Here is a 23,445-nt window from a genome sequence, read left to right as displayed (position 1 = left end):
ATGTACAAAAAAATCATATACCTTTTTAAAAGGTATATTAATCATAACATTAAAAATCCTCAACAGTCTTGCACACAGACCCACAATTTAACAGACCTTTTCTTTTTCGTGGCAGTCTTTTGTTGGGCCAAAGCAGGTGTGACTTATATCATTAATAATAGCCGCAATGTATTTGGAACAGGTGGAACAGATGTTTTTTGGTACACTTGTGCATTTCCTGCTTTGACAAATTATGTCTGCCCCATGGATGTATAATAACACCTTAGAATGCATCCATGGTCAGTCCTGAAACTGGTCTGGATGTTACTAATGCCTGTTTATAAAATGCATGTTGCATGAACCTATTCAAGAAGATGTTAAAGCATTATGTCCTTAAGTCTAAGTATTTTGAGTGTGTAATTCACTATTGGACCAGAAGACAATAGTATTTACGTTAGCAACACCAACCCCCGAAAAAAAACTTGAGAGACTACTTTTCATACTGTGGTAAATCATTACCATACCATATTTTTATAATAAAAAATAATCAAACATCAAATGAACTCATCTCGCCATGTAGTTGTTTGGGCTTGCTTATCTAGCTGAAGACTCAATTAAGCCCACTAACTAGCTATTTATATTTTTTTTTTATTATTTTGTTTTGGCGGTGATTATTGGCACCACAGGAACAGTTTAGCCACAGCTCCTCACTCCATCCCACCAATGTGGCTAACGTTAGCTGTCCAATGTGTTTTTCAAATTTAAAAACAATTCAAACTTTGATATATCAGGTCGACTGACAACACTCACCGCCGTTTCGAAGACATTTCAAGACTCCTCAAAAATTATTCTATCCAACCTGTGAAAAAACAGTAGCTCTCCTGCTCCACGAGACAATTTTTCGATTCATTCACAAATGCGCGGCTATGGTGCACAACTATTTTATTGAACCAAAGAAAGATGGCGGCGTGAAGCAAGATATTTTTGTCGAGATTGTGTTAAACTGGATCAACGAACTAGCATTTCACATTTTGCTGTCCCACGAAATAGGAAAGGGGGTGGGTCACTTCCGGCTACCATGTTTTCTGTTCTGGTTGAAAAGTCTATTAAATAAGGAAACACATTGGTGAAAGCTAAACTAATTAATCATGTATGTCTACCTGCTACTTACATGAGTTTTACATAACTTAACTATAATCATCATGAGTTTGCTTTTGTGTATGTGTGGTTGTGGTAGAATCCACCAAGAATCAAACATGACCAAATCATTTGTTCCACTGGCTTTTTCAACAGGATGTTTTTCTCTGTCTGGAACGGTATTTGCTTTATTTCTGTACTGTAGCCTATCATTTACAGAACTATTCTAGCTTCAGTCTTTTGCTTTATGCTGCACCATTAACACATCACAATGCATGACATTTCAATGAAAGACATGAAAATTTTATTTTTCTCTGTGGCAATCTTAAGGCCTATAATGAACCACAAGAAATAATAAAACATTCTGTTAGATGATCAAGGTACCAAAATAATTAACATAGAATAGAGCACAGAGCATTTAAAAAAAAAACTAAATAGTCAAGTGTCCTCACTCAAAATGACGGATCTATCCATTTAACATTTTTTGAAAAATGTAGTTAGTCTCAATGATAAAACTTTATTCCACAATTGCACCTCTAGGGGGAGGCCAGGTGCAGTGCATGTAAACACTTCTAATGCAAGTCCAGCTGCAACTGTGGAATGGTTAATTGGTTAAGCCAATTACCTCAATTACTTAAGTCATGTATGCTGTTTATAATTGGTACCAGCAAATTGTGTTTAGTGGTGACACATATTGGCTTTAGTGACTCAAGTGAATACAGAGAGCGGGATCCTTGATACACTGTAGAGCTCATATAGCAGGTATGCAACTTATCCACTAAGATTCACTGAATCAATTGTCTACTTGAAAAGATATACTATCTAGAAGTGATAATCACCTTGTGACCTTTTTTTTTCTTCTAAATATTGCTCCTTGTAATTCTAACAAAACCACTAAAATGACTTTTCAGGTTGAGCACCAAAAAAAAGGGTAAGTGTGCAATGCCAAGATGTTGTAGCTGAAATAAACACACCACAGGCAGAATGTCACATTTTTGCACTCTTTGTTCGTACGTTAAGTTTTTCAGCAACACATTTTTGACATTGATACAGTGCAAATGCACAATAGCACAACAGACACCATTAAGGATACATACTATTTTTTAAAAGTCAATACAGCAGATTTTGACAATTTGCATGTTTGATTTTTTTTCTTTTGCTAAACATAAATATGTTTGTCCTCCATTTAATCTTTCAGTGTCCAACAGACTGGTTCTCTTCACTGGTAGGGACCCTTTAACACAGAGAAGCATTTGGAAATCAATGGCAAGTCATTTTCCAAGTGTGGTCGGCAACTTCTGCAAGGTCATGACGAGTGGTGAAGCAGGGCACTGTCAGCATCTGTTTCCCATCATGCCCAGGAGCAGTGTGGTCATCGGAGACGTGTTCCTCCAATCAGTCATACTTTTTTCAACTATGCGCCCGTTCTAGATGAATTTCAGCCATACTGTAAACCGGTGCTGATGTTAAACATGTCTACTTTGTCTTGATATGCATATTATATTAAGAAAGAGATAACCTAAGACCTGAGAAAATATCGCATTTTGCAATGTAAGTCACAGAAGATACAGTGCCGTTCACCCCATCAACTCATATCAACCACCAACACTCAGCAGCTTCACACACTCACCAGTGTCTTTAACTTTTCCTTTGACAGATCAAAACAAAACAACAAACACTGATGACAGACGGACAAAAACATACTCAGATGGCTCAAGTAAACGCTGACTCCATCCATCTTCATATGTACCAATTAATATCTTTTTTAATATCAAGTAAACATATGCACATGGCAGATGTAATTTTTTTTTAATCTGGCGATTCTGTCCTTTTGTTATCTTTTAGGTTTTAAAAACTATTCATTGTGAATTCAAAAAGGGGCGTTTAAACTTCAGGTGGACAACTCGTGATGGCTTCTTATCATGGCGGCGCTGCTTCCCTTAACGGAGACGTAACCTCCATTGGGGCATTTTAGATCTGCACATTATTAGTAATGCTCAAGCACAAACACCAGCCATCTTCTTGACCCCCCCCCCCCCTCCCAACCCACCCCTACTCCCCCGGGCCTCTATGCACCCACTCCATCATCCATCTTTCATTCCAGCAACCCCTACCCAACCCTAACAGACTCTCTCAAGTCACTGGTACCTGCTCTCCATTCCCACCTCCCTTTTCTTCATCATCTCCCTTCTTCCCATACTTATGGCATTTTTTTACTCGCTCTTCTTGGTGACAGCCATAGCCGATGATTTGGACTTGCCAATGTAGGCCTCGATGAAGAACTGGACAAAGAGCACAAAGTAGCTGAGGTACATGAGGGAGGACCACACAATGTTCTGCATGTGGGATGGACACTCCTGGCCCTGCTGCATCCATGAGTACACCAGGTAGTTGACCACACAACCCATCAGCATCTGGGTGATCTGGGTGAGTGTGATGAACATGGCGAAATTGCGCGACACCTTGAAGCCAGCCGCCCTCAAAGCGTAATAAGAGTACATGACGGCGTGGACCAAATAGTTCATGGTCATGAACCATCCACCACCAGCCACCATGTCTTTATAGGAGTACCAAGAGTAGAGCAGTACGGTGATGTGGTGGTACCAGTGCAGGAAGATGAGCTTCTGTTTCCTCAGGACGATGAAGAGAGTGTCACCTGGGGGAAGGGGAACAGGAGAAAAGGAAAAATCAGCTATCATTCAAAATGGCTGGTTGTGATTTAAATTGCTCTCAAATAAGCTTAAAATATTGGCTAAATAAGCAATGTAAAACCACAAAGCCCTTGGCACAAACATGGAGGTGCCGTGGTTACTGCCTTACCAGGGTAATGCAATCACGTCATGTCCGCCGCAGAGTCAAGAGACATTAGTAATTCTCTCAGGCTTGACATAAAGAATAACGTTTCAAATGACGTGCCTGCCAAATGCCGACCAATATTCCTGCTGCAAGGTCAGCTTCTTAATGACAACACCAGAATAAATATAGACATTTAGACTATAGAGGCTATGAAGAATAGACTACAACAGGAATAAATGCATTCAAAAAGTTTACTGTATTGTTTTTTTTCCTGGAAATACGTCTGAAAAATTGGGGTCGTCTTATATTCAGGGTCTAGACAATTAAGTGTTCACAACATCAGATATTCTTTTCAATGGATTAAGTACTGGTGTAAAACCAACTTCTACACAGAGTGTTGCATTATGGGTTGTTTATAGCATTAATGTTGCTAGGCTAGCCAGTGTTTTAAGGTCTGTTTATAGTGAGTATGTTAGAGTTAGTCAGCACTAAATGTGTTTCATTAGTCAAGTTTAACCTGCAGAAGTTTCTGAAGGCTTGTGTAACATGTTTTTCTGAGTCAAAAGTGTCTTGCAATATCTCTACTGCAGAAATGTAATATGTCAAGCTGCCAAATACCACTGTGACAGATGATAAGGAGCTCAAAAAGACAAACAGGCAGTCTTATACATGCTAACTGCCAGAGAAAGTAATTTTTGACTGCTTCCAAGAGCCTGGTAGGAGAGTGTGAGTATGTAACTATACTATGATATAAGTTATATTCAAAAAGTATTTTTCGACAGTTTGAATGGCTTCGCTAATTTGTGCGGTAAGGAAAAAAATAATAATAAAAATAAATAATGAACAGAAACGCAAGTGGCAGCAAAAGCTGTATTTACTGCCCCAATTTATTACCCATTACAATGATAATATGGAGAACATTCAACATTAAACTGATACAACTACTATGGATACAGACAAAAGAAAAACAAGCCAATTTTGAGGAAAATAGGCTGTCTACCCTTAGTATTTTTAAAAATGTTATTTCTTTTTTATTTGGCAACAAAGTCAATGTAATGTCATCAGTGATTTTATATTCAGTGTTTGCCAGATTTTTGGGTTTTTTTATTATGGAAAACATTGCAATGTGAAAGCTACTTCAAAATCTAAATAACTATAATTATTGTATCAGAATTATGTCAGCCATCTGTGACCTTCTGTTTTCCTTGTAATACCAGCAATTCCACTGCTTAATATACTGTGTGACATCTATACGTATGTGAGCATGACAGTCATGTCATTTGTGACATTACGCCTTAGTACAGAAGCATACTATAGGCCTATATGTACACGTTCCTGCTTTATGTGTTAAGTCAGCAATGACAATGAATTTGTGTTTCTGAGCCTTGTGGGTACAAAGTGACAGTCTAGGTTTCCAGCCTTCACAGTCATGATCCTGCTGGTTTGGACTACAACCAGACGGAGAAAACCAGGGCAATAAGCATCTGCCACTTTCTATTCCTACTGAGTAGAACAACTGTTCTAGGTTGAAGCCTGGGGGTTATGCTTGGGCAACAAAAGGAACCATAAAGGAAGAAAAGGATCTTTAAAAACATAAAATATTAAACTCCAAAGGTCAGGGTACATTTAGGGGAGGATGGACAAATATGAGGTTCTTCAGTGGTATATTAAGTGAGAAAATGTCTAAAATATCAATATAGAAGTCTAGGAAATCAAATATTATTGATGATTTATTTGCATTATTAGCATTTCATTACAGTAGCATAGTATTTCACCAACATGCTATTGTTGTTTGGCAGTGTTAAATGTTGGCTCTCACTTCACTGACACACTGAAATGAAGTACACAAACAATATGAGACATGCCATAAAAAGGTCAAGACTTACCCAGTTCTGGTGCTTTACTAAGTACAAAGGCGTATGCCCAGAACTTGCTGACAGGCCCGTTGTAAAAGCTCTGGTCACAAACTGACTGTTTGAGCCCTTTCGTCATCAGGATGTACATCATGTAACTCCCAGTACGGATGGCACCGAATATACTACATGGACAAGAAACAATGTAGACATAATAAATCATTGTAGTGGAAAAATGCATTCAATATGCATTTAATTAGGCCATGGATTAACTAAACATTTGATACATTTTCTCTTTGACACCATACCAGCTAAAGACCAGTATGTGCAAGCTAAAAGGCAACCTGCAACCAAAGTCGTGTCCACACACTCAAACCCAGTCCAATTACATGTATACAGACGTTCAGTTTTATATTACATAATTAAGATTACTCTCTGAGCTCTAAAAAAAAAAATACGTACATTTGTTTTCATTAATAATATCAAGTCTTTTTCACCTGAATACAGCAAGTGTGAGCGACCATAGCACCAACGGTTTCCTCAGCTCAAACTTCTCCCTCTGTTTCATGACATGGCGGCCCCCGAGGATACAGGCAGCGTAGAGTGCAGAGAAGAGAAAGGACTTCTTCCTGTTACACAACAAAGGAAAGAAATTGACATTAACCTTCTTTTGACTTCATAACCTGTACTTCCACAGGTTACTATGCTGATTATGTTTGGTTGATTGGTAAATATTCATACAATCACAGACGCGACACACTGGGCAGCTTGTAGTGAGCTGCTAAAACTGATTTTCTGCAACAAATGTGCAGTGTCGACAGAATAACAGCATAAATATGACAAAAATAGTGCAAGGCTTATACATAGAAAAAATATGTTAAAATAGATTAAGTTCCAAATCCACCCTATGACTAGAGGCAGCGTGTACACTGCACTTCTGGGCCCACGCAACTACACACTTTATGCACATCGCAAACTGATGTTGTTGTGATCAAAGGTGGACTTTTCCTTCATGTACTTCCCTCAAGAGTCTTTTCACAGTAGTTACTGAGTGCTGAGTGCCATTTTAAACAAACAAAAAAATATATAGGTTTATAAAAGACAATAACAATAAAAAGTATATTCCTCTAACTGCTCCTTTTCCTTTCTTTGTACAATTTACAAAACATAAACTGCTGTACTGACTTCACAGGCAGTGCCAAAAGTTATGATTTAATGACTCGAGTCCAGCACCAACTGTCGCTAAATGCTTAGCTTTCAGTTTGCAGTTATTGCTTCTATTCACTCCCGACTCCCACCATTCAGTGCCTCATGTTTGCCTTAATTGACTTGTCAGAGATCACTGCTGTGCCACATGAAGTGGAGGGCTTGTGCTGGAGCACCACCTGGCCCAACTGGATCTAAAGAATAGCATATCCCAGAGCTCAGCACAATTAAAAAACACAGGTGGTCGACTTGACAGATTGGATGCTGAGTAAGACCAACAGAAGATTGGGGCATGTTGCCTAAAACTAGAGCGGCTTTGTCCAAAACACTGTTTGGTCTATTGGACGGAGAGCAGTGTAACGGTTTATGGCAGCACTAGCCAAAAAACTTAGGACAAAAAAAAAACAAAACGTATTACAGTTGCAGATGCCAATGAGCAAGGCACTAGACCCACAGTAGGGCTGCTAAGTGGACAGAGCTAGAGACGTGTGTGTAACTGCATGGTGGTGATTAAAAAAACAATGCATATTCAGTACCGCCCTCAAGAATGAAATAAATAAGTGAATCAGGTTTGCTCTCGGAGTACACTGCAGAGGGCAGAGGAATGAGGCATTCTGGGACCTCCAGGACTCATAGACCTAGGGATGATGGGTAGCATAAAAACTAGCCCAAGGAGTCATGTTCCAGTTCAGTGATGTTGTTTTAGTCCTGCTGTTTAGAAGTTATAGAGAGAGAACAACATGATGTTGAAATAAAGGCTAAATTTAAATTAATTACTTAGTGGAAATGAGTAATTAACAAGTATTCTATTAAAACCATTTTTTATGTGTTTTCTATTTTGATTTTTTTTTCATTTTAATTACCAAGGATATGATCACATTCTCAATGCCACGTGCCATTGTAATATACAGTATAAAAAAACATGCTATACCAGTCAAAGGTCTGTGCATAACTCGCACTAGAAACACAAACATTTCTCACAGAACTGTCACATATGCTACGTGCACACAGCAATACATCCTGTTCTGTTTTGCAGCCTCAGCACAGCACGGCAACAACAGCACTTTTAGTTTTGCTGACCAGGTGTGTAGGCTAGGCAAAAAAAAACACACAAAAAAAAAAAAAACATGGCTGTGTGATATACAGGGACCGGACAAAATAATAGGAACACCTTAAATTGTCATGCAGCCAATGATTTGTTTTTTAAACAATGTCACAGAAGCATTTATTCCATCTGGTTGGAATGTTTGAGGTCATAGATTGAAATAGTGATGATGTTGTTGAGGCAGTCATAACACAAGCTGAATATCAGTTAGCACTGATGTTTCAACGGTTTACTGCCGATTAAAAAACTTTTTCTGCCTGCCTATTTACTTTTGTTTTTCTCCATCTTTTCTTATTGCAAAGAAAACACTGCCAGGATGTGAAGTTGAAACTATTCCTTCAAACGGCCCCTGACAGATAAGTTCATGAAGATGTGAATCCCTCTTTGCAGAAACACTGTCAATTGTTTTAAACAGTGGACTTCATTGTGTGTCCATATGCTAAGGACAATAGATGCCATCTCTCTGTTCTTGCAGGAGGCCCACAAACCGATTTAGGCCACCTCCACTGAACAAAGGACAAAGCAGTCCACTGAAAGTCAAAAGGAGCTGCTTTCACAGAATGACAACAGGGCTGGACTGCAGAATGACATCACTGTTCCTTAACACCACACGAAGGAGGGGAGAACAGAGCAACACACAAAACACAGTGGCCTACATAGTAAGGCAGGGAGGATTGCAGAGGAGCAACAATCTCAGCATTCCCCCTCTGTGGACTGTCGCTACTGCTGACAGGTCAAAGGTCACAGTGATATACAGCCTAAGCTAAGCTTTGCAGCGTGTAGTATACATGGATATATAAAGAGAACTGGATACAGTGTCGGAGGCGGGGCCTCCCTGTTCATTCCTATGAAAGTTGCTCAGTGGTGCATGAAACCAAAAAAGCCACTTTCCACTGTAAAGAAACCACCCGGATGAAAACATACTGCGCACACTCTATGGGGGCATGTGGCCCATAGAGCGGCTGAGACAGCTAACTTCCAGTTTAGCCCTCTGGCTAACTTGAATGGGGATAAAACAATTCAATCGTGCGGCTCTACTACTTTCAAAATGTGATCGGACCGAATGGATCAAATTCTAATAGTGCACTCAAAAAAAAAAAATGTAGTTGTAATTCCACAGTTTGGCCACTTTCAAATTAGCTTCAAAGACCAGTGCCGTAGTATACATTTTACATGTAATGACATCCCACACAGATATGGTTTATGGCATTCACTTACTGTTTTTAGTGAAGCAAGTACAGCCTGTGTATGATTCAATCACCAGATAGTTTGTCAATAACAATTAATTAAATGCAAAAGTCATTAATTAAGTAAAACTAAGCAATAGGAGGTCTGAAATGTATTGGATACTTGTCATCATGTTTGAAATTTTACAGGCTACATGATTATAAAATATTTTCAATTAAATAAGGTAAACATTTACGTAATACATTTTATTTTTTACTAGTTGCAGACCTGTTCTTCATTTGCAACCACAGTAATGTAGTGCTGATCCAAGTATCACAATATTAAAGTAATGTAACTTGATTACTTTCCATAACTTTTGGATTACCTCAATACCAAATATGCAAATAAAGTCAAGAGAAAAGAAATATCAATAAAATGACTTTTACTTAAAGTGTATTCTGTGAGACAACAGAACAATGTAACCTTAGAAAAGAAAATGGGGACACCAAGATTTTTAGCATTCAAAAATGTGTCCTCTGCCAAGTGTATTTTTCAAGATGACGAGTCTTTGGGACTGTCACAGTGTGTAACCAACCGTCCCTGCTTACTCTCCCAACATAAGTTCACTGTGTGTGAAGTGTGTATACGTGTGCCCACTGTGCGCACCTGCGCATGCCATGTGGTATCATCCTCTACTCATATCATCAGAGATCAGCGAGTTATTCTGCCCACTCGTTCCTGCTATGCTTACATTTAGGACTTGGGTAGTCAACTGACATGAACTCAGGTTCTATCAAAACACATATCATTACACTCTTTCAATTTTGAAATTACTGTGTGATTTGAAAGAACAATCTCAACTAGTTTAACATGCAATTTAGCATTTGAGCCAAAATCAGCCTACTGAAACAACTACCCCAATAATTTTTGCAATGTATGATGTTTCAGTTCTAGCACAAAAGGTATGGAGGAATGTCCCTCAGTGTTTTATCGTTATCATGTGTAAGTAGACTAAGCCAAAGGTTAAGATGTCCATGGCCTACTGCCGTATATTTAGAAGACAGATTACACTGCTGTCAGAAAAAAAATAAAGGATAAAGAAACCCAAGGGCATGGTCAAAGCTGACAAGTTGGTTGAGGTGGTGGGGGAGGTGCTGCTGCTGTCTTTGCAAAGGCTCTGAAGTGCCAGCTGCAGCCAAGCTATGGCTGCAGTCACAAGAATCTATTTGAGACATCAGTGTGAATTCACATCATCCCCTCATGTCCCCGGTGCCTCTACAACTCTGCTACTGAGCTTGAGTACTCAAATTCACCCAAAAAATGACATTGAAGACATGGAGTTTACAAACAAGTTACATGTCTGACAGAATAATAGCTATCATGTAGGTGGTATAATGTTTTAACTAGCCAATGGAAAGGACAAAAATATATATTTTGACTGATATGTAGCACAAAACGACCAAGTATTCAAAAATATGCTTCATATGCTGCCCTTTAAAATTCACTTTCTATTTCTGGATTAAAACAAACTCTCCAACTACTGGAATTCCAAGACACTGCCAATTTATTTCCCAAAATACTAAACCTTATAAAGAAATTCACATATGGCAGGATGATTAGCGTACTAGAGATTATGTAGAGGATCACTTCTATAATTGGTGTTACATTCTCCTCTTCGAGTTATAGAAGCTGAGAAAAGTCAAAGATTATTAAATGTCACTTTAAAAGCTTTGAATGACAAGCTTGACTGAACATGCTCTGCTACTACCTCTGGCTGTAGTCATGATTTACAGTGGATATTTAAGTTAAGTTATTTGAGTTTATTAACAAATAATGCTAACAACAAAATCTGAAACTAATAAAGAGGAAAGAGATCAAACAGCAAATTGATCTGTTGAATTATTAAGAGACAGAACAACAAATAGAACAACAGACATAAAAAGCCAATTAAATCTTCTACCAATTTTTAAAAAAAATATTTCAATACAATGGAAAAAAACAAAACTTCAAGCAGGAATTTTGGAACTAGCACTTCTGGACAGGATGATATATTAGAGGGGTGTGGCAAGAGGCTCGCTGCTGCTGTTTGTCAGAGCAGGCCAAGGCTGCACAAATGAAAAACTACAATGTCAGAGCTCTTCTAGGGAGGATCAGCATGTAGTACTAACAAAATCAGCAAAGATTTCTCACTTGCTGCAATGCTTAAAACTAGCTGTTTTTCTCAAGCTGGGTTTTCTTCCAAATGACAGTAAGCAGCAGTGGCTTCATTCACTGCCTCAGTTTAAGTGCATGTGTTGTGTACCTGAATTTGTTTCATGTACCTAACATTTGATCTACTGAAATGAAAAGTAAAATGTTACATTTCTTTACGGAGGATTCAGGAACACTACATAAATCATATAGGCATTACATGACCGTGTAACAATGTGGACAAACATTATATTATCACTACTATATTGAAAATGTGTTGAGTAAAAGACTTGTTCAAAATGAAACTATGACCATGGTTGATATAATGTGCAAATAAAGTCCATGTATAACAAGAGCTGCTCAGTGAGGTAGGTATGGTATCTCTGGCATCTCTTTCTCTCATGTGTGATTGTTATCACTGGGTGAGACGCTGGATGGTGGCCCAGTTGAAGCATTGCCAAATCATACTGAATATCTGAGACATCCAAAAAAAAAGGGCGTTCATATCTGAAAGGGTGAAGAACATATTGTTAAAAGCCAATAAACCAAAACTCTAGAGATGTTCTGTATCATTATAGCCCAACATAATATGAGGATTGCACTTGTTGTTTAGCTCACAAGGTTTTCTTATTCTAACTTCAAACAAGACAACTGCCACTGAGAAAAGGCATAAAAACCTATAAACATTTGTTCAGTAAACTAACAGGTCTAGACTTCAGCTTTAAGGACTGGGACTGTAAATCACAACAGAGGTGTGCACTTTATGCTTGTGGTTTTAGGTGGTCCACGTGCTCGCATGTAGCCAATATAGTACAGTACAAAATATAATAAGGATCCTGATCCCATAGCCCCTCCCCTCCCCCACTGACAGTGTTGTATAAAGCTGCTGGATAACCTGCTGTGGAACTTGGATCTGTATTAGCTGGTCCAGGAGATTTCACCCGTTACGTAATCCTGAGTTTGCAGTCTGAGGATGAGTCTGCACGCCTGTGCCAGTGTGCTGGTGTCTAACTGTCTGACTAAAGTGTATGTTTATAGCGTCAAATATACCCATACAACTAGAAGCACAACAAATGTGTGTTTATGCATGAAAGTACACACACACACACACACACACACAAAGACCAGTTATGGGTATGTGACCCTGGCACTGTTGTCTGACAGTGGAGAGGCAATTACAATTAGTGTACCAAAATGTAGGATGAGCAGCAAACCATTAAATAAGACCAAGAGGTACTGTAAATAAGACCTAGCTATTACAGAATAATCTGTCATCCAGGAAGCTCTCAGATATAATCCAGTCAGTAACACCCGCCAGTCCTCCTAGTTACAGCATGCAATTCCACGAGGAACGTTAAAATTACCAGGCCTGTAAGACACTATCACTCATTGGTTTATTTTATTCTTTTCATCTGATGACCCCCATGAAAGGACAATTTATCGATTCATGACATAGAAGAGGACTTTTGTTGAATGGTAATCATTTCAGCCTGTTAAGTACTTAAGAACATATTGAGTCATGCTTATTTTAAGCAGCAAGACCAATGGCTTGTAGGAAGCTTGTATTGCATAGCACCAAAACAGTATAAGCACAGTGCATACTGAGCATTTTACCAAATCCTTACTGCATATTTATTGTACTAAAAACCTTTTTTCACTATGGCTTACAAAAGGTAGTAATTAGAGGTTTACAGCTTCCTTTCACAAGATTCTGTGATAGGAAATCTGTGACCACACCTAAAGGCTATGGATCAAGCTGTGCCCCTCTGTTTGTCCAACCAACAGGACATCAGTGTGATGTTGAGGAAATGTGGAAAGATGTACAACATCTTTGGCTAAATGGGAACCATGTCACTCAGATGCAATGTGACGCCATTTGTCCGATTTTATTTTTATATTCTAGTATCAGCCAGGGATAATTTAGCCCTCATCTGCCACCTAGTAGATATACTTTTTAATCCTGCAGGTACACAGGCAGTATGCAGGCAGGTATCATCAGACATAAAAAGCCTTGGGTAAAGAAACTTTAACATAATATACAAGTGATTTCAATGCTTAACTTATATGGTGGTGTCAAGCATACCCTATTCAGACTCACACAGTGACATGGGTCAAACCCTTATCTGAATTTTATCTGGATCGGCCCCCGTCAGATGCGTGTCTCCTGTATGAAAAAGGCATCAAACCTCTCCCAATGGATACACCAAAAGTCTAACTAATGCAAAACCTAGAGACCAACTGGACAATCATGCATATTGTTACAACCTGCTGAAAGGGAACAACATATTTATTTACTCACATATTTTCAATGACATACACCATAACTTCATACAAATGAAATGTACAATGAAATGCTCTTTACGTTGCTTACATTGGTGTTCTTTCCTGACAGATTGATGAGATCTGAATGTGACACCAGAGCGTGGCGACACCCCAGGCAGTCCTTAATTCCTAAAGAGCCAGCCCACATCTTCATCTCTGGCCTCACCAGTCGTGAGCAGAGCAGCCTAGAAAACATCAAGCCTGGGGTGGACTCTAGGTTAATGTGGTCAGGACTGATTAGCATCACCATTTGCTGGCGGTAGCATTCATAACCACAACTTTACATTGAACTGTATCAAGAGGAAACACATTTTTTTAACTGAACCTTTAGAATTACAATGGAAATCATTTATTTTCTTCAAATAGCAAACTAATAAGTGTGTTGTCTTTCTTGCCACATTTGACAATAAAGAATCTTTTTAATTGGTAATAATAATAATAATAAAGTAATAAGTAATGGGCATGGTAGTCATGTATTAAATTCAGGTCACATAAAATACAAACAGGAGGCAGCTACCATGGCTTTAAAGTATAGCGTCATTCTTACTACCCCAATTTGAAAACTGAAAACCAATTTCTTCAATAAACATTTTAAAATGTCTGCTCTGTAATTATAACAACCTCCCCTATACCCTCTGCACTTTGAGTTATGCATCCTCTGTTAGTTGCTACCTGTAATGCTGGCATCCATAAATGTAATATTTGATTGTTTCTGTTCAATGCAAGCTACTATGGAGAAGGACATGAGTTTAATTCCTCAGTTGAGAAGAGAATCTTCTTACAAATAACTAAAATATGTAATGACCAAAATAACCTTATGCTAGATTGAAGACGGATCTCTTTTGGTCTCATCCATCCAACAACAGGGCTATAAGCACTCTGAGACAACAGGCAGGAGACCTTGTGGACTGAATAAGTAACATGAGACTTGGACGTTAGAAACTTATCTCCTAATTCATCAAATCACACAGGAACCTGACCTTGCAGAATAGGAAATGAGCCCAACGTCTGAATCAAAAACCTAATTATTAGCTTTTGTGTGTTGACAGCAACAACACTACCTTTAGAACAAAGCAACATCACTAAACCTCTCATGAAATCTACAAAGACAATTAATTACATATATTATTATTTTACCCTACAAATGTATTTCCAATGTGACGGTAAAAACAGTAGAGCAGCTGAATCATATAATTAGTAGGAATTAACAAAAACAAAAGAGGCCACAACAAAGAACACATTGTTCGGTCTCACTGCAGTGTTCAAGGGCTCCGCCGCCCTTGTTATCAGTTCGGGGCAAAACCACCAGAGATCCATCAAAAGTACAAAGACCCGGTGGGATGCTATCTACCCCAGAGGCTTTTCAAAAACAGAAAACACAGATTCCAAGCAACCTGCATGGTAATGAGGAATGATGACGTCTGTGGGAGCACAGAGTGAGTCAGCAGGTTGAAGATGTGTGTATAAAAGAGGGTAACAGCTCTCTTTTAGCTAGTAAGGCCCCACTGCAAAACACAGCAACCTTAATATAGCACAGAATCAAATCAAATTCATCACTATGGAGAAAATAAACAAACACACCTACACAATGTCAATGCTCACTCTGAATGACATACATAATCCTCTATTGTATATTACACAATGGCCTGGTATTAGATTATTTTCATTTGATTATTTTCAGTGACATTTTCCTACCACACCATGAAGAGTGAGTAATCTGTCTGTTTAATTACATTCTGTTGTTATGGAAAAATCTTGAAGCAGAAATACCAGGAACCTTGGATGTCTTGAAACAAAAGAATTTATTGAGAAACACAAACTTGATCGATCAAGAAGAGAACAGTTGCATATCAAAATGTTGGTGTTGACGCAGTTAAATGTCACATCAAGTCTGAAGGAGAGTTGTCTGCATGCCTACTTAAACCTCCTGCCCCATCCAGATAAGGATTCCTGCATGGCAGACAGATTTGGCCCAAGTCACAACACGCAGAACCCTTGCCATACTTTAACACCCGCTTCCCCCTTGGCAATGGCCTTGTAGTGAGACTGACAGAGGTGCCATTTGACCTGAGAACGGACAGCTATGAGTTCTGTTGGGATTGCTTTTTTGGCATTTGCATCAATTTGAAATAAAACACACTGCAGATTCAATTCACATGCACTGAAATTCAAACTACACTATGCAAATAAGAAACCTAAAAAAAAAAATGCAAATGAGAGAAAAATTTAAAAGTCAGAGATGACTGACTTGAAGAGAAGAGATAAGAAATGGTGTAGAGATTGTCAACAGAACCAAAACCTATTTGCAAGATTTGGTTAATTCAGTGCCAGGTCCACAAGTCCTTTCACTAGTGACGCAAAGACTTTCACTAAAACTGTGCTAAATATCCAAGCAAGCTATCTTAGTCCTGTTCCCTACTCTATCTTATCTGCCAGTCTTTCCTTGATCAGTACTACAGTTGAGGGACATGTGTTGAACAGATCAAATTGGACAAGAGTGCTAAGGGTTTTAGAGAGTGTGACAGAAAAAAAGTCATCGATATTAATATCTCCCTGCTGACATGCCACTTTTGCTCTGAAATGTACTGACAGCACCTACGCTTTGCACTTTGCTTCTCAGGTCTCAGGTGTTGTTTGATGCTAACATTCCTGAAATAACAGGAAAGGATTGACGACAGCAATATGTGAAGTTGAGGATTTTTTTTTCACACTTTTCCTATTGTGTATACAGAAACGTTAGTACATGAAATGTTAGTATAATCACAGATTATTTGGGGTTGGCAGATTATAATTTCATCAGCTATACCAAGTCTGACAAACTGTCACCTCTACTGTGTCATTGGTATGTAATAAATATATATTTTTCTACTGTATATCCAGAATATTGCTCTGCTCCTACACTACCTCAAATGCTCATGGTATAAGTACTACACAGAAGTACTTTCTGCTGGTTGTACATATCAGAGTAGGACTTTGCAGTACACGTTACTCAAATCCAGGTTGAGAAGGTAACTGGGCAGCAAAGGTTTTGGTGCCTGTGTATTGTTCATTATAAGAGGAAAAGGGGGTGATACTGAAGTCACTAAATAACAGCAGCTAGGCCCATATCCACTCCTTCCTCTTCCTAGTCTTATTACAACTAGTTGCTTAACAGTCCTCGTTTCACAATGCTGAGCTGTCTGCTGCCAATCTCAAAGGAACACATCAGATCTTTGTACCAGTCTCCATTCATCCCTGCAAAACAATGACATGTAGACACAGTATGCATTGTCACAGCATCTGTTTAGAAAAATCTGGATTGCTTTAGCAATGGCTCAAGACTGGACCAAAACACAAATATCTTACTTAGTGCGTGTCAGCTCTAAAAGTGAACTGAAAAGTGAAGGTACCTCAGGCTGCACTAAGAATAGTAAATGAAATTGATTCATCAACATAATAATATGAGATGGTGTAAGAGCATCTGACAAAGTAAAATTATTTCTGGCTCATTTAATGATTCAAATTACGTCTGAAATATGAAGTTTTTCTCTCTGTTTGACAAGGCTTTTACAAGATTAAATGAACAGATTTCAACAATGACCCAATGATATCATTTGGCCCAAGCTAAGAATTACATATCTATAAGTGGTGTTTACCAGTGAAGTCATACTGTGCGTAGTTTGTGAGAGTTTGTCTGCAGCATATTATCTCAACTAGCTACCCTGCCAGCACCTCTGACAGTGATGGCTAAAACATATCATCTACCCTTATCAGCCACTAGATGTCTAGTGCTACTACCAAAATTAAACAATATATCATTTCTACATCAATACAGTCACACCACATGATTACATGTAATGTACTGCAAGGCAAAGCGGATCCGATGAACTCATACTTCTAGATAGAAAGAGGAAACTAGTCATGGTCACTTTTTTTAAACCAATGGTCTAAAATAGTCTAGTTCTTCTCATAAATACTATTTTTAGCACATTTACTGACTTCTGGGATACTGGTCATGTAAAATTGCTATTAAGTGCACACGTAATGAAGTTTTGAAAGGGACGTGCAATCTGAATGTCAATGATATGATCCTCCTGTCATGTCTAGAATCTTCTCTACATCTTGTTTCACTCATTCACATATTACATTGTTCATGGACTTATTCCCCATCATCAATAAACATTGCTACTCTAAATGCATTGCAAATGATGCATTAAAAATGGCATATTTCAAAACGGCATATTTAACAAAAAGTTGTTAGTCTCACAAAATTAGCAAAAATATTACCTAAAAACTGAGAGATTATATTTCACCATGCAATTTCTGCATTCAAATTTTCAGATATCTCCCATTTCCACAACCTCCAAGACCTTCCATGACCAAATGGATTCAAAAGTTAGACTTCAGACAAAATAAATAGTAATGTCCTCACTTAAATATACCAGAAATGGGTCTTACCTTCAGGGCTTGAATAGATTTCCTGATTGACAGTTGTTATGAACAGTGATCCTCATCTCTGGCGGTTATATTACAGGTAAAACCTGCTGCCAACAGCATTTTCCTACTTGGAGCTTATTTTGTCAGCTATGGGCGTGTTCAGGTGGGGAAAAAAGGCAATTGTGCACTGAGACACCTGTTCAGACTATCAAGCATGATGTAATTCTGACCACATGCCAAATCAGTTGACTATCAGTAGGCATTTCTCATCAGTGGTCAAAGGTAAAACACCTGAGGTGGCATGACCAAGTGGGATGCAATATACTTAAATGTTTAAACCCACTGATAGATGTTCCTGAAAGTGAAGATGGGACCCGGCCTACACTGACACATGCGCATAGCATTTACAAAATGATGGCTCACAACTCACTTTAAGAAGTGCATCTACATTTCACAGACAGCGGTGATATAGCAAAATGCAATCATTGCAGAAAACAATTTCATTTTAACATGACATGGCATTTCCTGCAACACTATACATTATAATAATATGTCACTGAATCAGCAAACATCAGTGCATACAGCTCACGGAAAAATTAACGCAACACTTTAAATTCAACTAGATTCTTCTTCACCGTTTAAACAAATGACCCACAAAATACACTGCCATTAATGACAAGAGACTGTGGAAAACCTAAACCTTCTGAATATTAATGTGTGTTTTGCTTTAGAAATATTTGATTTCTTTTCTTATTAAAATAATATGCCAAAAACTGAATTTAAACTGACATTTATAAAGGAATAATAATATATTAAATCTTAACACCCAACCCTAGTCCTAAGTGACCCCATGTTACTCAAAAACTACTTCAACTGAGATGTGCATTTGGTTAAATTGATGTGAAAACCTAATTGTAGTAGGTTTAGTAAAGATGCCTTACTCCAGACTAAATAAATGAATAAAACTGTGATGTGCATGTCTGTGAATAAAGTCACTGCAGATGGTTTCCAAGTGTCCTACTGAACTGACCATTAAAAAACAGCTTTATTTAGTACATCATATCATATTGTGTCTATTCTATTTTGCGAAACACATGCATTCAAACTAGTTTGTTTATTTTCTTTCTCCATCTCATCCTTGAGTTATAAAAACATGCCACTCTTAGTCAGTTGCTCACTGTACATTATATGTGCTATAAACAACCTATCCAATCCAATTTTCTACAGTTGTTGCCTCTATCAGCCATGTGCACTGGCCCTGTCTGACACCCTCCACTACAGGAGCAGCAAAGAGAAGTCAGCACAGTTCAGCTGCAACGTGATTGGCTAATTCTCTGTCAGCAGACATCAGAAGATGAACGTTATTGGTCGGTTGTCAGTACCAGGGTATGGACAGCTCCTACACATTGCTCCCATGCTCTCTCTCTCCCCCTTTCTCTCTCTCTCTCTCTCTCTCTCTCTCTTTCACACACACACAGTTTCATTTCAGTGAATAAGAACGCAACTATTCAGAGACTGACTCTACAGTATGTGTTCTATTCAACCCGAACTTGTGTTAAAAATATTTTTCTAAATGCGTTTCTACAGACAGTTCAAACAGATGATAGAAGGAAACCAGATGAATGCCTCTTCCTCACTGTGTGCTACTCTCAGATGTCTTCTTACAAACCCAGTGCCACTGAATGCTTAATGAAGCCCATGCTAACCTTACGCATGACTCATTTGATTTTGCTTAGAACCATTTCTTGCTGGCAGGGACCTGGACGAATAATGACCCTCCAGTGACTTTATGCAAAAAAGATAGCTGCTCTGGCCCTGCACATGACCTACATATGAAGCGCATCATTGCACACAACCATGAAACAATGTTTACTTAATAATACGGAGTCAGTCTGGGCTACTGTTACAGCTTGTCCAAAGTCTGTCAGACACTCCCTTGGGCAAACAATGAGATGTCTTCATTGAGTTTTCATCTTCAATTATGGTTGCCAGTCATTTCAAGCGGGCTTTATGAAATGAAATAGAAGTCATTTTAGATTATATCAGTTATTAGCTCATCAGTATACCAACTTCCTGTTTTTTTTCTTCTTATTTCCTATGGAGAAACACATGAATGGTACAAAGTAGAGTAACCTTGCAATAACACATGGAGCCTGAACACTACAACATTCCTAGGATTTTATGGTAAGTTACACTCACTGACCACTTTATCAGGATCATATATGCAATCTAATGCAATTCAATACAACAGCTTTGCCTTAAATTCTAATTTTACGACGCTTATATATGTTGAGTTTTTGTTGACATTGTCAGAAAGGTGATAATTCTACTTTATGTTTTATCATTGAGGCTGCAGTGGGCGGTGGTGGTGGACTGGACACTTATGTTAATGTGGTGGACAAAATATTAGAAACACTTCTCAATATGATACATAATAAAAGTGCTCGATGAGTGTATGTGCGGTAGTCTTTTAAAAATGCAATTACAGTGGTCTGTTTTTTTTTTTTTACTGACATAACTGTGAGATATGAGATGACTGTTGGGGATGTGGAGTGTCAGGATGGGGCCAGGCTTGGTTCAATATTGGGCCAGCGGCTGTCTACATGGATGAGGCAGCTGGAGCCATGGATGACCTTTACAATAGTATCGCGGTAACTGATGCCGGGAGAATAAATCGCAGGAAATCAAGGACAAATCCTATCCGAGTGAAAGATGGACAATGCAGCAAGCGGAGTGTGGGTAGTATTCAATTAGTTCAGACAGGCTTGAAGTATGGCAGAGCATCGCATACGCACGCGGCTCAAGGCCTGCGTGAATTTGTTCATTTTATGAAGCACAAGCAGCAATTTGCGGATGATGACAGGGAGCGTGATATAATAGGATACGGCGAGGTTTAATCCCGATGAGCGAAGGCTGATGCATGTGCGCCGTTACAGCCTCTAATTCACAATCAGCACGTACACACACGGCGTTGATTCTGCAGTGAAAAAAAATGTTTAGTGTGGGATTAAAAACGGGGCGCTGACGTTACATGGCAGTGTAGCCTTCCTTACCAGTTCTCCTGCATCCATCGGATGGCTTCGTCCTCATTGAACTGTCTCTCGAATTCGTACTCTTGCAGAGCTAGCACCGACATGCTCACTGCGCTGTGTTGCTCTTCACGCCGCTGAAACAAGACGAGACTCGGCCGAGGTGTTTCTGTTTATTTTGTTTCCTCGCAGCCTTCGACTCGCATCGCTCGTGCTGCTGTCAGGACCTCGCGGTTGTGCGCGAGCAATTTGGCAGTCGGCACCTTCCTCTTCTACAGGCTGACCGAGCCTACGCCCTCTTCCTCAGAAAGGTGCGCCCCAGGTCCTAACGCCGCCAGATTGGCTCTCGTCTCGTCATCAAGGGTGCACTTTTTTTTTTTGTATAGAGAAATATGTCTCAGTGGCTTTTATAGAGGCCGAGCAAAATGCAACCTATCCCAAGCTTCATAGGAGACCAGGCAAAGACTTAAAAAAGATTAATTCATTAGAATATAAAAGACAGACATCTTGGGAAAGGATTGGAAAGGATGGGGGAAAAAAAGAGTCCCCTCCCTAATGGTGACTGAGGGTGAAACAGCCATCATTACTAAATTAATACCAATTCAAGATAAGAAAAAGATTATCTACTTAGTTCACGTCAGATCAGTTGTGTCCAACTTTTTCTCATGTAAATGAAATGCATTTAATATTAACTCTGTATTAACCACTTCACATCAGTCCAGTTCAATAATGCTTATTTAACTTTGAGTTGAGTTATATGAATGCTCTGTAGCATAGTGCTGAAGTAGTTTTACGATTTAAAAATTTGGAGTGTTCCTGAGCTTAATTAATTACTTAATTTTGAATCCCAATCTAATATTGACATTTCCCTGTATAATATAGCTACATAGTAAACAATCAGTATAAAGTAGGTAAAAAATATGAAAGATATACATTTGACTGCTAAATACTTAATACAATACAGCCTGTATCATACAGTAGCTTTCTTTTAGTGTCTGTAGTGATTTATTATTTGCGGAAAATATGTTAATCTGAAACTGTTGTGGCAGAAAGCTTTGGACAGAATTTGAACAGTTTCTTTTCATCCTAAGCATGAACACAATACATATGATCAAATGCAATTTTCAACCAACTTATGAGGCATGATTTGAATGTTATGAGACAATGTAATAAAAAGCCAAAATTGAACAGATATTACTGATTAGATGATAACCCTGCTATGCTGGTTAAAGATACTGGATTGCTTCTTTGTATCCATCTATTTCCATTTTTATTAATCTCAATATCAACAATATAGGCTATACAAAATCAAAAGCCACTAAAGACTGCCCCAGTATGGCCTCAGATCTTCTACAGATTGTCAACATGTCTCTTCTCTCAGGTTTCTGTCCACAGGCCCTGAAAACAGCCATCATCAAGTCACTCTTAAAAAAGAACAGTCTAGACATTTCACTAATTAACAATTATAGGCCCTTATCACACCTCCCCTTCTCAAGTAAAATCATTGAAAAAGCTGTTTTTCAACAGCTGAACAACTTATTGGCACTAAACAACTGTTTTGATGTCTTCCAGTCAGGATTTCAACCACATCACAGTACTGAGACTCACTAAAACTAAGAAAGTGGATCATATCACTCCAGTTCTCATATCATTACACTGGCTTCCTGTCTGTCAAAGAACTGATTTAAGAATATTGCTGTTGGTTTATAAAGTATTGAATGGTTTCAGACTGGCAGTGAGAGACTTTACAGACTTTTCTGTTTGCCGCAGCCTTTTATTAAATCAAATACACTGCACTGTAAGTTTTATTATTGTATTTTACACCTGTCTTGTTTAGCATGTTTTTGTTTTCTACTCTCAGCTTTTTAATGACTGTTTTTGATTGTATTTAAATGTTCTTTTATTGTATGTTTCTTTTGCACTTCGTCTCGATGCTTTTAATGTTTTATGTAAAGCACCCTGAAATGCCTTGTTGCTAAAATGTGCTATATAAATAAACTTGCCTTGCCTTGCCTAATACAGAATAGATGTTTACCATACCCAAACATGTTATCATTACTAATTTGCTGCATAATTGTTGAGTTCTGTGTGCATCAGATGCCAGTGTAGGGTACTGAATCCTCTTCAGTCAGAAGGAATAGGTAGACACTCTCAAGATAAAGCTCAGTCTCTTTCATCACCACCACAGATGGTCAAGGACATGAGTACTCCAATACATTAGTATATTCAAGTTTATGTATGATAG

The 23,445-nt window shown here is 38.5% G+C and overlaps 1 protein-coding gene and 1 long non-coding RNA gene across 2 annotated transcripts; one reads left to right on the top strand and one right to left on the bottom strand.

The window, feature by feature from the left end:
- Window positions 1-791: 791 nt before the first annotated feature.
- On the top strand, window positions 792-2,623 carry LOC122990811. Its single transcript, XR_006405489.1, has 2 exons — window positions 792-1,878; window positions 2,028-2,623. It is a non-coding gene; the product is annotated as an uncharacterized LOC122990811 (long non-coding RNA).
- On the bottom strand, window positions 2,104-21,504 carry elovl6 (ELOVL fatty acid elongase 6). Its single transcript, XM_044364312.1, has 4 exons — window positions 21,225-21,504; window positions 6,263-6,394; window positions 5,799-5,950; window positions 2,104-3,772 (listed from the first exon to the last, which is right to left on the bottom strand). Exons 1-4 carry the CDS (start codon window positions 21,305-21,307, stop codon window positions 3,330-3,332), a joined length of 810 nt encoding a protein of 269 aa, XP_044220247.1. The 5' UTR covers window positions 21,308-21,504; the 3' UTR covers window positions 2,104-3,329.
- Between the last annotated feature and the right edge of the window lie 1,941 nt (window positions 21,505-23,445).

The sequence above is a fragment of the Thunnus albacares genome, chromosome 10 (genome assembly GCF_914725855.1).
Source record: "Thunnus albacares chromosome 10, fThuAlb1.1, whole genome shotgun sequence".
In the NCBI taxonomy this organism is placed as follows: domain Eukaryota; kingdom Metazoa; phylum Chordata; class Actinopteri; order Scombriformes; family Scombridae; genus Thunnus; species Thunnus albacares.
The sequence above is the reverse complement of the archived record's forward strand: the minus strand, read 5'-3'. Positions and strand labels throughout refer to the sequence as shown.